A 16,778-nucleotide genomic window follows, 5' to 3' on the forward strand; every position below is an offset into this window, starting at 1 on the left:
GGAGCTATAAATAAACCTCTACGTCTCATTGATGAAGCGCCCTGTGGGCGGTGCCGCGCGGACTGACGTCATTGGGAGCGAACTGAAGTGGATGTCTCCACTCGGCGCTTGTGGTTTTTTTTCCCACCGTATTCCGACAAGCCACGCCCACTCTGCTTAGATAGGCTGGTAGTTTATTTGCATTGGCAGTTAATTTGTTGCCCAAAAAAACCCTCCCACATTTCCAGTGTATGTTTTGATTTTAGGCCTAAAGGTGTAAAGGAGAAACTGAATTAGTAGTAATAATAATAATAATGATAGCTTTCACTATTCTTGTCATAATCATTTCTTTTATTCAAACAATTGTATTCTCTTCATAAAAACCTGTTGTGGAACATGATTGTTCAGACCATTCTCTCCTACTGAGTGACAGAACCGAACGATTAATGCCTTAATGCATTTTAAATACACCTGCCTATTTATATCTCGATGTATACATTTCGGCGGATTGCTCGTGATGATGAGCTACTGGCCAATCCCAGCGCGAGGGGGCGGGGCTTGTCGCAATATGGGTGGAGAAAAAAATAACGCCCACAGCGGTCCCTGGATGCGTCAGCGCTCAGCTGTCAACACACACGTTCGTATGAAAAAGGAAGGAAGGATTGAAAAACAGTGGGGAGAGAGAGAGGAGGGCAGACAAAAGCCCACAGCCTCAGACGTGTGACCAGCCAGTTTATGCTGCACGCCGGTTCCCAAGCGGTCCGTCAATGGCCATGGGTTCGTCAACAGACGAGGACTTTAAAGAAAAGCTGCTGTGGAACGTGAAGCGGGAGGTGAGTGCGGCTTGTATTTCTCTGAGAACAGGCTGCTGATGAGTATGGAAGGTGGAGGGAGAGGGGAGTCGCTCTGCTGCTGCACCGGCTCTCATTAGCCTACATTTACTGTGCTTAATACCTTGATGCAGCCACTTTTTTGGGGGGGGCGGGGGGGTGTCATACTGTAAGTTTGAGAGCGTGCTGATGCGGGGCATACCGGTTTGTGACAGTGGGGAAGCTTTAAGAGCCACACAAGCCCCTTCCCATCCCCTGACCCTGTGGAGTTTAAAGATTGTAGGATTTAAGGAAGGCTGGGCTGATTTAGCTTACCTAGGGGGTCCAACAGGGACTTTCTGAAAATGTCATTTTTCATTGCTCTGTGTGTGTGTGTGTGTGTGTGCGCGCGCGCCTTTATGGTTGTGCCCTCAGCTAAAGACAACACTGTGATCTAGTAGTGCAGCAGTGAAGGCTTCATCATGGCTGGTGTCACACAAACAATTCACTTACCTGTTGAATCCCCAACATTTGTATGTATTCGTGCTTCTCTGTGGAGAACTGGATAAGCAGATATGTCTAAAGTCACAAATCTCACTCCTCACTAGACTGAAGTTGGCTTCCTATTCGCCCGCTTCTTGTTCGAATTTTCCCCGTTCCACCTTAAACAGTGCAGCGGTTAGATGTACTTGCTGCACCATTTAAGGCGGAACGGGCATATTCGAACACGAGGTCGACTCCAGCTTCGTGTAAATCTCGGCGCGGTCTCTGCTGCTCTGCCCGGAGTCCACCGTCGGCCACACTGCGCGATGGCTTTCTCTCCTCGTTCATCGGAGGAGCCTATTTTTGTGATCAGATATGGCACCATCTGCCACGCTGCTTCACTTCCACTACAATATGAGTCATAGTTGGCTTTGGCCTCGTTGTGTATGTGGCTATGTAACCTACAAAGAAGTGGGTCGCGATCTTGTGAGGACAACCTTAAGTGAAACATAGATTAGCACGATACTTGAAGACTTTTGTCGATTTGCAATATTTTACCTCCCTGCACTAAACCAAATTAAACAGGCCTGGTTTTGCTCGTCTTTGTGGTGATGAGCGCTTGGTTAGAGATCCTTAAGTACTGACGTACTTCATATCGCGGTAACAATGCATATCGTCACATTTCCCACCAGTAATGCCTGTTAGGCTGTGTTACTTCAGCCACAGTGAGTAGAAGGTAGCGTTTATATGCTCTCTAAGGTGGTCGGATCCAAGCTGAAGCATAGACTGGCAGTCCTAATTGTAGCTTTTTGGGAATCGGTTTTCACAGTAAAATATGCAAAGCAGGAAACCTAATGTCTTTATTTCTGGGCCTGTCTGTCGTGCTGAAAGTAGGAACTTGAGACAGAGTGAATGTTCTATAGTGGCAGATCATATGAGGCTATTTCACTCCACTAAACAGGCAGTTTGCGTGGCAGTTTATTTAATGCTATTCCAAAGGCTTGGTGTTCCTTGGTATCTTATCCAAAAGAAAAGGAGTGACAGTTAGGGTTGTACTTAGGGGTGGGCAATATGACGATATTTCATAATTAATTATTGAGATTATGTCACAAAATGCTTTTCTGAGCATATCATGGATATCATCAGTACTTAAAGAACACAGACTAACTATGTTTCATTAAAGCATAGGCCTGTTTTAGTGCAGCGTATTTGTAAAACATTCAGTAAAATCCATCATAGTTATAGTATGCTGCTTCTTCTTTTTATTATTATTATTATTATTGTTATTATTATTGTTATTATATGTGGCACTGCATGTTCTATTTTGTCTGCCCCAATTTATTCAATCTCAGGAAAACTATATATCGTGGTGCATTTTATGTATTGTGAAAATGTCTTGAAGTATTGTGATAGTTTTTGCTCCGTCACCCACCCCAGGCAGTACACTGTGCGAAATCCTGCAGGAAGGATGCGAAACAGAAGGAGTGTAATAAGGCTTCACACATCTTTCAACAGGTTTAGAGCAGCGCTCAGAGTAATTGCCCTCACGTACTGTAATGTTCCCCATTACAGTGATGCACGCTGATTATAGCCTGGATGTAATGTTCAAGTGTTTGTTCAAATAGAACCTTAAAATATTTATATCAGATAAATCAGATTTGTCAGGAAATAATTTTGTGAAACATGTGGATGAAATATAGAAGATCTCAGCTGGATTTGGGCCCACTGTTGCCTGGCAGAACCTAAAATTACAATGTGTTGGCACTGTCGTATTTACAGCAATATGTAGTAACAGCAATGTAAGCAGTAGAACCAAATCCCTTAGTAAATCTATTGCAGGAGAACAGTTATTTCAGTGCAGTGAAACAAAAAACCCAAATCTCTTTCAAATCTCACAAGTCGGTACAAAATCAAGCCGTGTGAACTGAAGATATTACACTTTTCATTCCATTTTTTGAAGAGACACAGACTTATGTTCTGAGTAATTGCCATCTGTGCCCTCTGGAGTGCAGTGGCTCGAGTTAACAAGGAAATGAATTTTTAACATCATCCTGTTAATGAAGTTTTAAAGAGATTTCGTCCATCAGTCTTGAAAGATTCTCAGCCGCTAGGGTGAGTCAAGCCGTTCTACGCCTTCTCGCACTAAAGCAGGCTTTTAATGTCCTTTGGTGGCAAAGTGGTGAATCCTGGTGAACATTCTCCAAGTACTCCCAAAGGAATGACACACACACATGTGCCTTTCAGCTTTTGCAAATGTGTATTGATTTCTTTTGCAATGTGGTAATTGGATCAGTATTCCTGAATGTCAGGTGGTGTTTCTGCTTCATCCATGTAGACCTATAAATCAGCGGAGAAAGGATATTTATAAGCCTGGAATGCACATTTTTTCGTCTGGCATATCAGGAATAACTCGGAATGGTCAGACCTTCCTCAGTGTGAAGGAATATCCTCCTGTACTGCTTGTCTTTGTGTTTAATCTCAAGCGTCTGTCACTTTAAGCTACAGTCAGCTACAGTCTTGTTGCCTAGGAACTGAAAGCATCAGCAGCTACCCAAGAAGTTCAATTGCATCAATGCACGATTTATACAGCTGCAGCCTGTGGGGGATTGTCCAAGGTGGCTTTCTCCAAACCAGCTGCTTTTAATCTTCCCAGTCTAAATGCATTACTCTTTACCATTATCATTATCCATAATGGAGACTGAAATACATCATATTTCAGTGGTCTGCTGACATATGCCTTAAATTCAGAGGTCTTGACTTAGAAAGATATGCCTAAACATGCAAAACAGCTGTTGCTGTGTACATTATTATATGGTTTTCTCACGCTAAGGCAGTCTTTTAGTGATAGTTTCTGATTAAAATGATTATCTCTATCTCATTTGTATGTTTAAAACTAATTTGCTGTGAAATAGAAAGGGCTGAAAGACTGAAAGGTCTTCTGTCTTACTTGCTCACAGAGGTAGTATTGGCCTTATAAATGAGTCGCTTGTTGCTCTAAACAGTTTCACCTCTTCATTTTGACCCTTTCCTTATATAAAACTGAAAAAATGTTAAGAACCCTCTCTCATGCTGAGCAGATGAAAGCTGAAAGTAAGAAGATGTAGCCTAGTCCACCATTTGTTCTTCAGTAGATTTTTGGAGTCATTTTACTAGCTTACATAATGGAGCACCTTATTATATTGCACTGTATCAGTTAAGTGATAATGTGCAGAAAATTTGGTGTGAAATAATGATTTAAATCTACACTCTGGGAATTTGAAGACCTCTCTGGTGGAAGTTGCAATTGCACATGGAAGAGCATTTTGTAATACCGAAGGTTGGACTGTGCTTCGGACCCCTTCCCCGAGTGGATGAATCTGATGATTGTGAGCACGTTAAAAGAGTATTCAAAGAGAACTCAGTCAAAACTTAGTAAAGGGCGTGTCTACCAATGATATAAGTGAATGATCTAGTGTTGTCATCAGAAGTTCATCGGTATAATGTTGATTTTGCATTTGAGACCTAAAAATGGAGCCGGACCTTCTTTTTGAGCCTGTGCTTTAATATGAAAAGACTTTCGACATGATCTGAAAAACTCTAAGCCAACACCTCTGATGTTCTAATATTTAGGCTACTGGCTTTAGTGTTTTTACTCCCATTTTCTCTCCCTTTACAGTTTCCTTGCATGGAGACTGTATATTACAGAAGGTGTGATACTACTTTTTGATTACTTTGAAAAGTTAAGTGATGTTTGCATTTCAAACGACATTGTTGGTTGTTTTACAGCAGAAACATATTCATAATTGGCAGGAACATGAGTAAGAACAACCTGTGCATATTGCTTTTTTAATTGGGACTTAATCAGTTCCGAATATGAGGTCTTTATTACCTGTTTCCATTATTTTGTCAAACTCTTCATTGTTGTAGAGCTCAGCTTAGACCATGTTCCTTTCCACACTCAATAACCAGTTTGCTGAATGTTCATAACAGGCAAAGCAGCACTTCTAAACTGACTTCTGTCACAAAGTGGATGTGTGAAGCACCTGGGTTGCCGCGATATCTCCATGTAGCATGTATTCACCGAGTGACTGATGGTCCTTTATCTTCCAGCTGTAATAATCCATGAATAATGACTTCATTAAAGCCATTGTTCCTGCTGTCAACTCAGCTGGAAAACGAGATTGAATGCCATTATGTGCGGCCCTGTTCAGTCCGAGGCTCCACAGAGCACAATCCTTAAGCTTGCATTAAACATTTACTTCTGCACACAGCGCCCTCGTCCTACCCTGCTGAGCCGCACCATCAGAAATGCATAATGTAATCGGATGTGTGTCAACCACTCTAGTATCAAATGCATATTTAAAATATTTGAATACATGCACTAGCGTCAGTGCCAGCTGAGTGTCTGTCCTTCTCAGCAACATAATAACTGCACAGGTGTCAGCCAGCAGCAAAAGAGATGCATAACACGTTTTCTTGTCGTGACAGTTTCCCACTGTCATTAGCGGAAAGAGAATTGGTGACATTTTCAAGCAGTTTTATTTTTACATTAATTTCGTCATTTGTGTTTACTTTTTACATACAGATCTGGGTGCAGCTTATGCAGCGTGACTACTGGAAGTAAGGCAGAAATATACAACCATGATACTTGAACAGTTTCATGATACTCTGTATCAATGTCCAATACAGTGTAACATAGTAGTGCATCATTGCAGCAGTAGTGTCATATTTAATAATGTCATTAAAACTATAAGTAGAATGTTTTTTTTTTTATTCAGCATTTTATGTGGTTCATTACACTAGATTGCGCTTTTGTGAACTTCCAGTGTGGTTAGCCTTTGTTGGACCAGGTTTTAATGATATATGCATTTGGAAAGTGAGATTCAAGACAGTAACAGTATACTCTGAAAAAGATCAATACTGAACTGGAAATCTTTTCTTTAAACAACAGTAAATAGCATTCCGACTAGATTTGTTGATATCTGAGTATCTCTTAATTAGTTAATAAACAGATGTTCAGTTAACCGTAGGAAGGGGAAAGGTTTAAATAAGGCCTAACATAACATTGGAAGTTAGGAGGCTTAAAAATAGTAGCACCTGGATGCCTGTTGTATTATTCAAAAATAATATTTAAAATAAAAAATAAAAATAAAGAGAAATCAGCTAGGAATATAGCTAACTGGAAGTATGTTGGATGCTGACGAGGGCTCAAATTCTTTTATATGATATCTTTTCTTCTCAGTGGACAATGCACCACAAGTTAGTTTGACAGGGGCTTTTTTTTTTTACCAGCTGTTGCTGAACTTGTGGTATCCAGACCAAGTAACTTTATATTTCTGTAACTCTGTATTTCTCTTGTTGCTCTTATCCACCTCAATGCCTCTGTCATGTGTTTGCTTGTCCGCCTCCAGCCATCCACACTTGCACAGTCCAGACAGGCAGGCATGTCCCACCGTATCACACCACTGTATTTACTCTGTTCTCTGGCCCTTTGTTTCAATTATATTTAAAAAAAAGTACACGAAGATAAAACCAGCCGGACGAACTGTGATTAATTAGACAGCCTGGGACTGAACTGACAGTTTGACTCTAATGACAGACCAAACTGACGCAGTTTCATTCCACACAGCTCTTTGCACTCCCAGGGAAACTTATCAATTGAACAATGACTAATTAAAAGCATTTGTGGTTACACTGTCAGGATTAATTAGGAGCTGTTGAGTTTTCCAGCACGGATTTGAGGCTGTTATCTGTGACGTTTGCCACAGTAATGATGATATGTGTCTTCGTTTCGCAGGTGAAGCAGATTATGGAGGAAGCAGTCACCAAGAAGTTTGTGCACGAGGACAGCAGCCATGTCATCGCTCTGTGCAGTGAGTAGAAGCCCAAATTTCCAACAACCCATTCATCTAGCTGCTGGATAGATGCTAACACAATAAAAAAGAACCACGTAAGCTAATATAGGCCTGAAATGTCACGAAGGACGTCTCTTGACGTCATCCTGGACGGTGCTAGAGCAAAACTCAAGTTTATGAATGCCCCAGTGAAGGCCAGTTTGAAAGGCATCATTAGGGAAAATCCCCTAAGAGAATTGACTGTGGGTGACTTGGTGGTGCCAGAGCTTTGGAATGAAGCCAGTAGAAAGGCTGAAGCGACGAGCGCTGATAATAGTGAGCAGGCCAGTGTGACTCACCCCACTTCCCTCCAACGGCATAGACACAGGCAGATGCAGACAAGGCCAAAATGTCAGTCACTGTAGACTGGACTCTTTGCTGCGTTCCACAGACCTCAGTATGTGTGTGAAGATTTCAGTTCAGTTTGACATATAATGATTTTAAGAAGGTAAAAATTCTGCAAATTGATTATATCAGCCACTATAGTTTCAGTTAAACTGCTTTATATGTTGATATGATTGTCATTTGTCAGCTGTGAAATGTGAAATATGAATGTTTACTTCTTTAATAATATAAATGTGGTGTGAGATGTGAACTTCCTTCTCAGACATTCTCAGTGGTTATGTTAGGTTTTGTTAATTAACTCTTATTTTTGTGCTTTATAGGTAGTTGTTGCTCATCAAATTGCCATTGCAATAATCATGCTGATTTCAGCTAGCACCTCAATTCATTTTCCTGTGTTGTGTTAGCATTAAGCTAACAGTGCCACACATTTGTTTCTCATGCTGGGTTTAATACTGCTTAAGGCAAATCTAGCCAGAAAATGCTGGCAGTTGATGCATGTAAGACATTCAAGTAACATATTCCTTACTTTTTGTTTTGCAGTTGTATAGTCACTTCCCATATAGCAAGCATATATCGTCTGCTGGCTTGATAAGGTCAGGCCGCCCGCTGTATGCCTTTGGACCACCCAGATTATTATCCTGCAAAAAAGGTCTAACTAGTTTTTTAATCTCCTCCAGCAAATTTTAAATTCACATAGCCTATTATTTTGTAAAATAAATACCACAAACATCTGAGAGAAAAAATGAATGACTAGGACTAATGTAAAATGATTTTGTTGAAAATGATGTTGACACTGCGTTAGAATAAAATGATTTACTAAAAGAATTTACCAAAAAAACAGCCATTAAGGGTGTACTTTGTGTACTTCTGGTGCCGGTCCCAAGCCCGGATAAATGGTGAGGGTTGCGTCAGGAAGGGCATCCGGTGTAAAACCTGTGCCAAAACTATCATGCGGATCACAAATATGATTGCCATACCGGATCGGTCGAGGCCCGGGTTAACAACGACTGCCTCCGGTGCTGTTGACCAGCAGGGTGCCAGTGGAAATTGGACTACTGTAGGTCGAAGACCATCAAAGAGGAGAGGAGGAAGGTGGGTTGCAGACATGATGGAGAGAAGGAAGGTAGATATTCTGTGTGTCCAGGAGACCAGATGGAAAGGAAGCAAGGCCAGGAACATTGGAGGTGGATTCAAACTGTTCTATCGTGGTGTAGAGAGGAAGAGAAATGGAGTAGGGATCATCCTAAAGGAACAGCTTGGGAAAAGTGTTCTGGATGTAAAGAAAGTGTCAGACAGGATCATGAGCCTGAAGTTGGAGGTTGATGGTGTCATTTTGAATGTGGTCAGTTCATATGCACCACAGGTTGGTTGTCAGTTAGAGGAGTAAGATGGATGAAGTGGTAGATGGTGTCCCTAGAGAGGAGAGATTAGTGATTGGTGCAGACTTCAATGGTCATGTTGGCGAAGGGAACAGAGGGGATGAAGAGGTGCTGGGTATATATGGTGTGAAAGACAGAAATGCGGAAGGTCAGATGGTTGTGGATTTTGCAAAGAGAATGGAAATGGCTGTGGTGAACACGTATTTTCAGAAGAGGGAAGAACACAGGGTGACATACAAGAGTGGAGGGAGGTGCACACAGGTGGATTATATCCTTAGCAGGAGATGCCACCTAAAGAAGATTGGAGATCTAAAGTGGTGCCAGGGGAAAGTGTAGCAAGGCAGCATAGGGTGGTTGTCTGTAGAATGAGATTAGAAACAAAGAAGAGGAAGAGAATGAAGACAGAGCCAAAGATTAGATGGTGGAAGCTGAAGGAGGAGGATGGTTGCAGGCAGTTCAGGGAAAAATTGCAACAGGCCCTTGGGGGCAGTGAGGAGCTACCTGAGGACTGGGAAACTACAGCTAAGGTGGTGAGAGAAACTGGCAAAAATGTGTTGGGTGTTTCGTCTGGTCAGAGGAAAGAAGACAAGGAATGTTGGTGGTGGAATGAGGAAGTCCAGGAGAGTATTCAGAAGAAGAAGGCAGCTAAGAAAAAGTGGGATAACCAGAGAGATGAAGGAAGTAGGCAGGAGTACTGTGAGGCCAGTCGCATAGCGAAAAGAATGGTGGCAAAGGCAAAGGCTCAGGCCTATGATGAGCTGTATGAAAGGCTTGACAGTAAAGAAGGAGTAAAGGACTTGTATCGTTTGGCTAAACAGAGAGATAGAGCTGGAAAGGATGTACAGCAGGTTAGGCTGTTAAAGGATAGAGGGAAATGTACTAGTGAGTGAACAGAGAGTGTTGAGTAGATGGAAGGAGTACTTTGAAGAACTAATGAATGAGGAAAACGAGTAGAGAGGACAACGGGGGGAGAGATAGTGGATCAGGAAGTGCAGAGAATTAGTAAGGTGGAAGTGAGGGCAGCTTTAAAAAGGATGAAGAATGGAAAGGCAGTTGGTCCAGATGACATACCTGTGGAGGTATGGAGATGTTTAGGAGAGAAGGCAGTGGACCTTTTAACCAGGTTGTTTAACAAAATCCTGGAGAGTGAGAGGATGCCTGATGAGTGGAGAAGCAGTGTACTGGTCCCCATTTTTAAGGGTGATGTGCAGAGCTGCAGTAACTACAGAGGTATAAAGTTGATGAGCCACACCATGAAGGTATGGGAAAGAGTTGTTGAAGCAAGGCTAAGGCGAGAGGTTCAGATCAATGAGCAGCAGTTTGGTTTCCTGCCCAGAAAGAGTACCACAGATGCAATTTTTGCATTGAGAGTGTTGGTAGAGGTCAGAAGAAGCTACATTGTGTCTTTGTGGATCTAGAGAAGGCATATGATAGGGTGCCAAGAGAGGAACTGTGGTACTGTATGAGGAAGTCAGGTGTAGTTGAAAAGTATGTTAGGGTGGTGCAGGACATGTATGAGGCTAGTGAGACAGTGGTGAGGTGTGCAGTTGGAGTGACAAATGGTTTCAAGGTGAAGGTAGGGTTACATCAGGGATCAGCTTTGAACCCCTTCTTATTTGCAATGTTGATGGAAAGGTTGACAGATGAGGTCAGGCAGGAGGCTCCATGGACCATGATGTTTGCAGGTGACATTGTAATCTGTGGTGAGAGTAGAGAGCAGGTGGAACAGAATCTGGAGAGGTGGAGGTTTGCACTGGAGAGGAGAGGAATGAAGGTCAGTAGAGACAAGACGGAATACATGTGTGTGAATGAGAGGGAGGCAGGTGGAAAGGTGAAGATGCAAAGAGTAGAGGTTGTAAAGGTGGATGACTTCAAATATCTTGGGTCAACCATCCAGAGCAATGGACAGTGTAGAAAAGAGGTGAAGAAGAGGGTGCAGGCAGGATGGAGTGGGTGGAGATGGATGTCAGGGCTGATGTGTGAAGGATAGCAGCAAGAGTGAAAGGGAAGGTTTACAAGACAGTAGTGTGTCCTGCTATGATGTATGGTTTGGAGACTGTGGCTCTGTCTAAAAGACAGGAGGCTGAGCTGGAGGTGGCGGAGATGAAGATGCTGAGATTTTCGTTGGGAGTGACAAGGATGGACAAGATTAGAAATGAGCAGATCAGAGGCACAGTGAAGGTGGAGCAGTTTGGAGATAAAGCCAGAGAGGCCAGGTTGAGATGGTTTGGACATGTGTTGAGGAGGAATAGTGGATATATTGGTCAAAGAATGTTGGAGATGGAGCTGCCGGGTAGAAGGAGAAGAGGTAGACCTCAGAGAAGGTTTATGGATGTAGTGAAGATGGACATGGAGATGGTGGTGTAAAAGTAGAGGAGGCAGTGGATAGGAAAAGATGGAGGCAGATGATCCGCTGTGGCGACCTCTAAAGGTAGCAGCCGAAAGAAGAAGAAGACTAAAAGAATTTACAAAGGATAATGAAAGAAAGAAATTGACAAAAAATAAGTAAAAGGACTCTGAGTGAAAAATGAGCAATGAAAAGTGACATGTTGTCTAACACTCTGTTTAGCGACCAGTGGGCTGTCTGCAAAATGCTGGGCAAAAAGCCAGTGGGCCACCAGCTTTGCTATCAACAGGCAAACAGTGGCCTGCTATCCCCTTGCTATCTGGTTTGTTCAGTAGATGCAACAATTCAAAGCTTAACGCTGAATATTAATGGACGAACAAGTTTTTTCTTTTTGCCTAGTTGCTTAGAAAATAAGTTGTCTGTCTCTTAGTTGTTTTAGTTTAAACAAAACCAGGTCCTTACTTTCTTATCTATTATTATTAGCATAACATTAGCAGTTGGTTACTAATGTTTTGGAGAGACTGGCATAAGAGCCACATGTTAGTCCTGACTGTTCATTACCATATTAAAAACTAGATTTCTAAATATGTGTTTTATCCGTGATACATTCAAATCCACAAAGCTTCAATATTGGCTGATATTATTAGCAACCCCCTACACTGATCAGGCCATAGTTATGCCTAGAGTGCACCTTTAAGTGGAGTACTGTTTATTATGTCTCCATGGTGCTCTGAGGAAGATGCATTTATTAAAGTGGACAGGTCTGCCGGAATTTTCCCTGGGCTACCTTTAAATTAATTAGTTAAAGATTTCCTATAAGTTCTAAATGAAAGGTTTTAAATTGAACTGTTAGATGAACGGGGCTGTAAAATACACCATTTACCCAGTGCGTAGCTGTCAGACAAATGACCTTTCAGATCTCTGCTCTGCCGCTCTTTAAACGCTCTCATTGCCCTTGTTCAGAAAGCCGTGATTTGTGTCAGTACTTATGGTGACTGTGTAAGCAGTACTTCCTAGCTAAAAATCAAATCATTGATGCATTATCACACATTTTATTTCAGTGCTGCTCCAGTAATGAACACATTCACATTTCAGCCCTCCTTCTCATTAACTCTGGATTGGAGGGAGTTTGTTAAATGAGGTAACATTTGCCTTGTAAGCACTGCAGTACTGGTTAATTGGAGCTCTCTTGTCTTCAGCAGATACTTTTGATACCTCATTTCTAAATACTGCTATCAGCTTCGAAAAGCTATCTACATGCACAATGGGTACATTCCAGACATTTTAGCTTCTTTGTTTTTGTTTGTTGTAAGTTGAATTATTTACAGATTATTGATTGTAAATTCCTGTAGAAAGGACTTTGTGTCATATTGAAATGCAGTCACTATGGTTGAAAAACATGAAATGCGATGCACACATGACATTAGCTTTCCATAGTGACATGCAGAATACGTGCCTAAAGGAAATGTAGAACCTCTGTTACATATTTTTCATGTAGCTTGAGCAGTTTACTGAAAAACTGTACATCAGGTTTTGCATTGAAAAAAATGAAATGTTGAATTTGGTCCAAATTAAATACGATTTACATTTAAATGTAATAAATGCACAACTATATTACTACATTTCCCCTGTGCTGTACTTCACATGACATTAAATCAGTGTAATGGATCATTTACTTTTCATTTTGCACATTTTCTGCATGTTAATATCTAAACACGATCTTATTTCACAGTTATGACTGCATTTTAATGAGGTATACACATTTGAAGTACTGCACAGTGGTGTAGCTGTGCCGTGATTATGTTTCGAGGTGGACTGTTTTCAACTCACTGACATGAATTCAGCATTTTACTTTTTTAAATGCATATCTAAAAGGTCAAGCAGCATGAAAACTGTGATAGTCCTGCATTTTGCATGTAACAGTGGAAAAGTTATGTGTGCATTGCATTATACATCGATCAGGCATAATATTATGACCATCTCCTTGTTTTTACGCTCATTGTTCATCTTATAAGTTCCACTTACTATGTAGGGGCACTTTGTAGTTCTACAGTTACAGACTGTAGTCCATCTGTTTCTCTGATACTTCGTTACCCCCTTTTACCCCGTTCTTCAGTGGTCAGGACCCCCATAGACCCTCACAGAGCAGGGATTGTTTAGGTGGTGGATTATGGATTATGGATTATTTACAGCACTGCAGTAACACTGACGTGGTGGTGGTGTGTTAGTGTGTGTTGTGCTGGTATGAGTGGATCAGACACAGCAGAGCTGCTGGAGTTTTTAAACACCTCATTGTCACTGCTGGACTGAGAATTGTCCGCCAACCAAAAGTATCCAGCCAGCAGCGTCCTGTGACCACTGATGAAGGACTAGAGGATGATTAGCTCATATTGAACAGCAAGAGATGGGCTGTCGTCTCTGACTTTACATCAAGGTGGACTGACAAGGTAGGAGTGCCTAATAGAGGGGACAGTGAGTGGAGTTTAAAAACAACCATGTATCACTGAATTGTCAGCCTGCATATTTTATTTAACAAATATCCAATTAGTGATTTCAGTATTTGAATACTGGAACCTCGAATGGTCCGCTGAGCATTGGGGTGGGGGTTGGGGGGGTTGGTTGGGGGACAAGTCACGAAGTTGCAATTAACAAGTAAATCTCAAGTCTTGACAGTCAAGTCCTGAGTCAAGTACCAAGTCAGGATAATCGAGTTTCGATTCAAGTCCTGAGTCTGTACAGGTGAATCTCAAGTCAAATCCCAAATCCTAATCTTCAAGTCCTAAACAAGTCAGTCTGCATTTTTCAGCTAATTAAAGGCCATAACACTGAAAAATGGAAACAGTACTATAAACTTTTAAATGATAGGAAGTTACATATAAAAACATTGAAATAATTTTAAAAGTACTATTGTAAAAATTAGATTTAATGTTGATGATTTTTGGGAACAGGATTAAAACAAAAACTAGCCCAGTGCTTGTTTTACCTGTCAAAGCTGCTGAAATCGGTCAAATAGAGAGTCGTTTCACCCAGTAAGTTTAGCATAAGCACAATAACAGACATCTGACGATGTTGCTGTTTATTCAATTTACAGCAGGAAATAAATCCAGTCACGTGAAATGTAAGTGGTTGTGTAGAGTCCCGTCTGCGGTCAGACACCTCACCACGTCTCTTCCACTTTGAATCTCGAGTCTTACCGAATCATAAGGCTGAAGTCCAAGTCTGAATAAATGGTGTTAAAATCAAAGTCAAGTCACAAGTCTCTCTCTATTTTCTCGAGTCTCAAGTCATCAAATTCGTGATATGAGTCGGCCTCAAATCCAGGTCATATGACTCCACACCTCTACAACTGAGTACTCGAGTACTCATGCGCATCCCTAAGCTGTGTCATACAGTGTCAGAAACCCCATTAGCATGTCTGTTTGAGTTTACTGAACATCTTGACATGCTTTACATACCCAGTGTGAGGTCTTGCACGGCTTGGCTCTTCATCTCACTGCTTTCAGTAAGGAGAAAAAACTGAACAAATCAGCGGTGAGAGGAGATGTTGTGATACCTGTGAGGAGGAGTGATATGAAACAGTGCATTGTTGAGAAATTTACTGGTTCAGTTTTCTTTACGTCGGTGGTGATAGTCACAATATCTACAATGCAAATCTGGCTATTTTATTTGCTGCTCCAGAATGACCCGCAAACCTCCACATGTCTTGTGAGTTTTGTAGTGATGGTAATGGTAAAATAGTGGTAAATCTAGTGGTAAAATAGTGGTAAATCTGAATAAAAAGTATTCTTTAGGGATTATTTTTTCTTATACCACCCTGTGTTTACTTCTCGATTGTACAAAAATATCAAAAGTATCTAGTATCTAAAAGTATCTTAGACTAGTGGTAGGCAATATGGCTAAAAAATTATATCACATTACTTTAAGACATTTCCCCAATACACAATACGCATCATATTATTTTGTCTGTCTGTCATGTGCTTAAGTATTGACAGTATTTACAATATGCTATGAAAAGTGTATTGTGACATAATTTATCACAATAACAATAAAATATTGTCATATTGCCCATTCCCACTTAAGACCAATACTTCATTTTATGCAAAAATGTCTCAAGCATCAGACAGCATATTCATAACTGTTTCATGCAATAGTTTTCATGTAGCTTTTGGAGACATTAAGCTCTTCAGACGTCTGGTCCCTTTCAAAACGGTTGTGAACATTTCTCTAAAACATTTTCACATCAAACCACTCTGAGTGACTTTGTTTACCTATTATGATTTAGCTAAGCAGAAATGTTGAGGAATCAGTGGAATTCCTCTTTTAATGTTTATTGTCCTTGTAAATCTAAACTGATTACAGTAATATTTGTAAAGTTGACTATAAGCTTCTATTAACTAAAACGAATTAAGTGCAAAACTAATTTTGGCTGATCCACTGCATTTGGTGAGAGGGCCAAATTGTGTATATTATTTTTTTTTGCCAAGCTGTCACTAGAAGATTCCCCCTCAGAGGATTTCATTTTCGGAAATGCCTTGTGATGAGAATAAAGTCTTCATACGTACGTGGGTGAAATGGAAGACCTTTACAGGAAGAACTGAATTTCTATCCTCTCTCATACTGCTTGTTCTCTGTTTTGCATGAGGAGACGTTACAGAGATTTGGAGCTCCATGACTGTAAACATAAACATCGTGTCTATCTTGCAGTGGAGAAGAAGCCACAGATATGGCAGAATGCTGCGAGTGCGTGTTGTGTTTTGTGTGTTTGGGCGCGGGGGAGAGTCGTGACAACGAGCGTGTGCTGGGTGCTGAAGCGCGCTCTCCAAGCTACCAGTTGGGGTGGGGGGGTGGCTTATGGAGCGCTGCCAGCCTGCCAGTCGGCACGACCCAAACGGAAAGCGGCTCCCTTTTATTACAGATTATAGCTGCACACCATGGATTCCCCCGCACACGCAGGAGTCACACAAATGACCCCACCACACAGCCACGCTGCCCCGGCAGAGTATATTTTGAAAAGCTATGATCTTTTCAGAGGAGCACTGATGAAAAGAAATCTTGCCAAGGCAGCAGCAAATAATGATGCCAGTCAGGATGGAGGAGGCTGAGGGAGGTTGCACAAAAGTTGCTGAGGCTGAACTTGATGGGGAGTTGTTTCTCATGGATACCAGGCAGCAGCTACGTTTGTGTGTGTGGTGCTAGCACAAATTGGACAAAAAAGCATATTGTGATAATATCATATTGCAGTGCTACATATTGCAGTTGAAAAATGTTTTGCAGTATATTAACTCTTTCAAACCTTGCATCTTTTTGGTGCTGCATTCAGAGAACTTGGCTTGGGGAATTGACTGTTTGCAAAATTCTGACAAATCCCACCTTTTTGAGTTCCAGTTGCATTGTCTGTCAAACTTTGATTTCAGGCCTAGTAGCATCCTAGTAGATTTTTACAAATGTTTTATTATTCGGGTATAAATAAGATGTTCACTACAGGCTTGTTTAAGGATTAATGAAATATGAAGGTCAATTAAAAAAAAAAAAAGGATTAAAATGATCCTGCAAACTACGTTTC

General features: G+C 41.2%; 1 protein-coding gene across 2 annotated transcripts in view; it reads left to right on the forward strand.

Annotated features, from left to right (window-relative positions):
* Positions 1-596: 596 nt before the first annotated feature.
* Positions 597-16,778, forward strand: part of sgsm2 (small G protein signaling modulator 2) — a 70,043-nt gene continuing 53,861 nt past the window's right edge. For both annotated transcript variants that reach the window (XM_017694791.2, XM_017694793.2), the window contains exons 1-2: positions 597-812; positions 7,048-7,123. In XM_017694791.2, the coding sequence (XP_017550280.1) occupies positions 747-812; positions 7,048-7,123 (142 nt within the window). In that variant the 5' untranslated portion in view covers positions 597-746. The remainder of the gene's footprint in view (positions 813-7,047; positions 7,124-16,778) is intronic.

The sequence above is a fragment of the Pygocentrus nattereri genome, chromosome 17 (genome assembly GCF_015220715.1).
Source record: "Pygocentrus nattereri isolate fPygNat1 chromosome 17, fPygNat1.pri, whole genome shotgun sequence".
Lineage (NCBI taxonomy): Eukaryota > Metazoa > Chordata > Actinopteri > Characiformes > Serrasalmidae > Pygocentrus > Pygocentrus nattereri.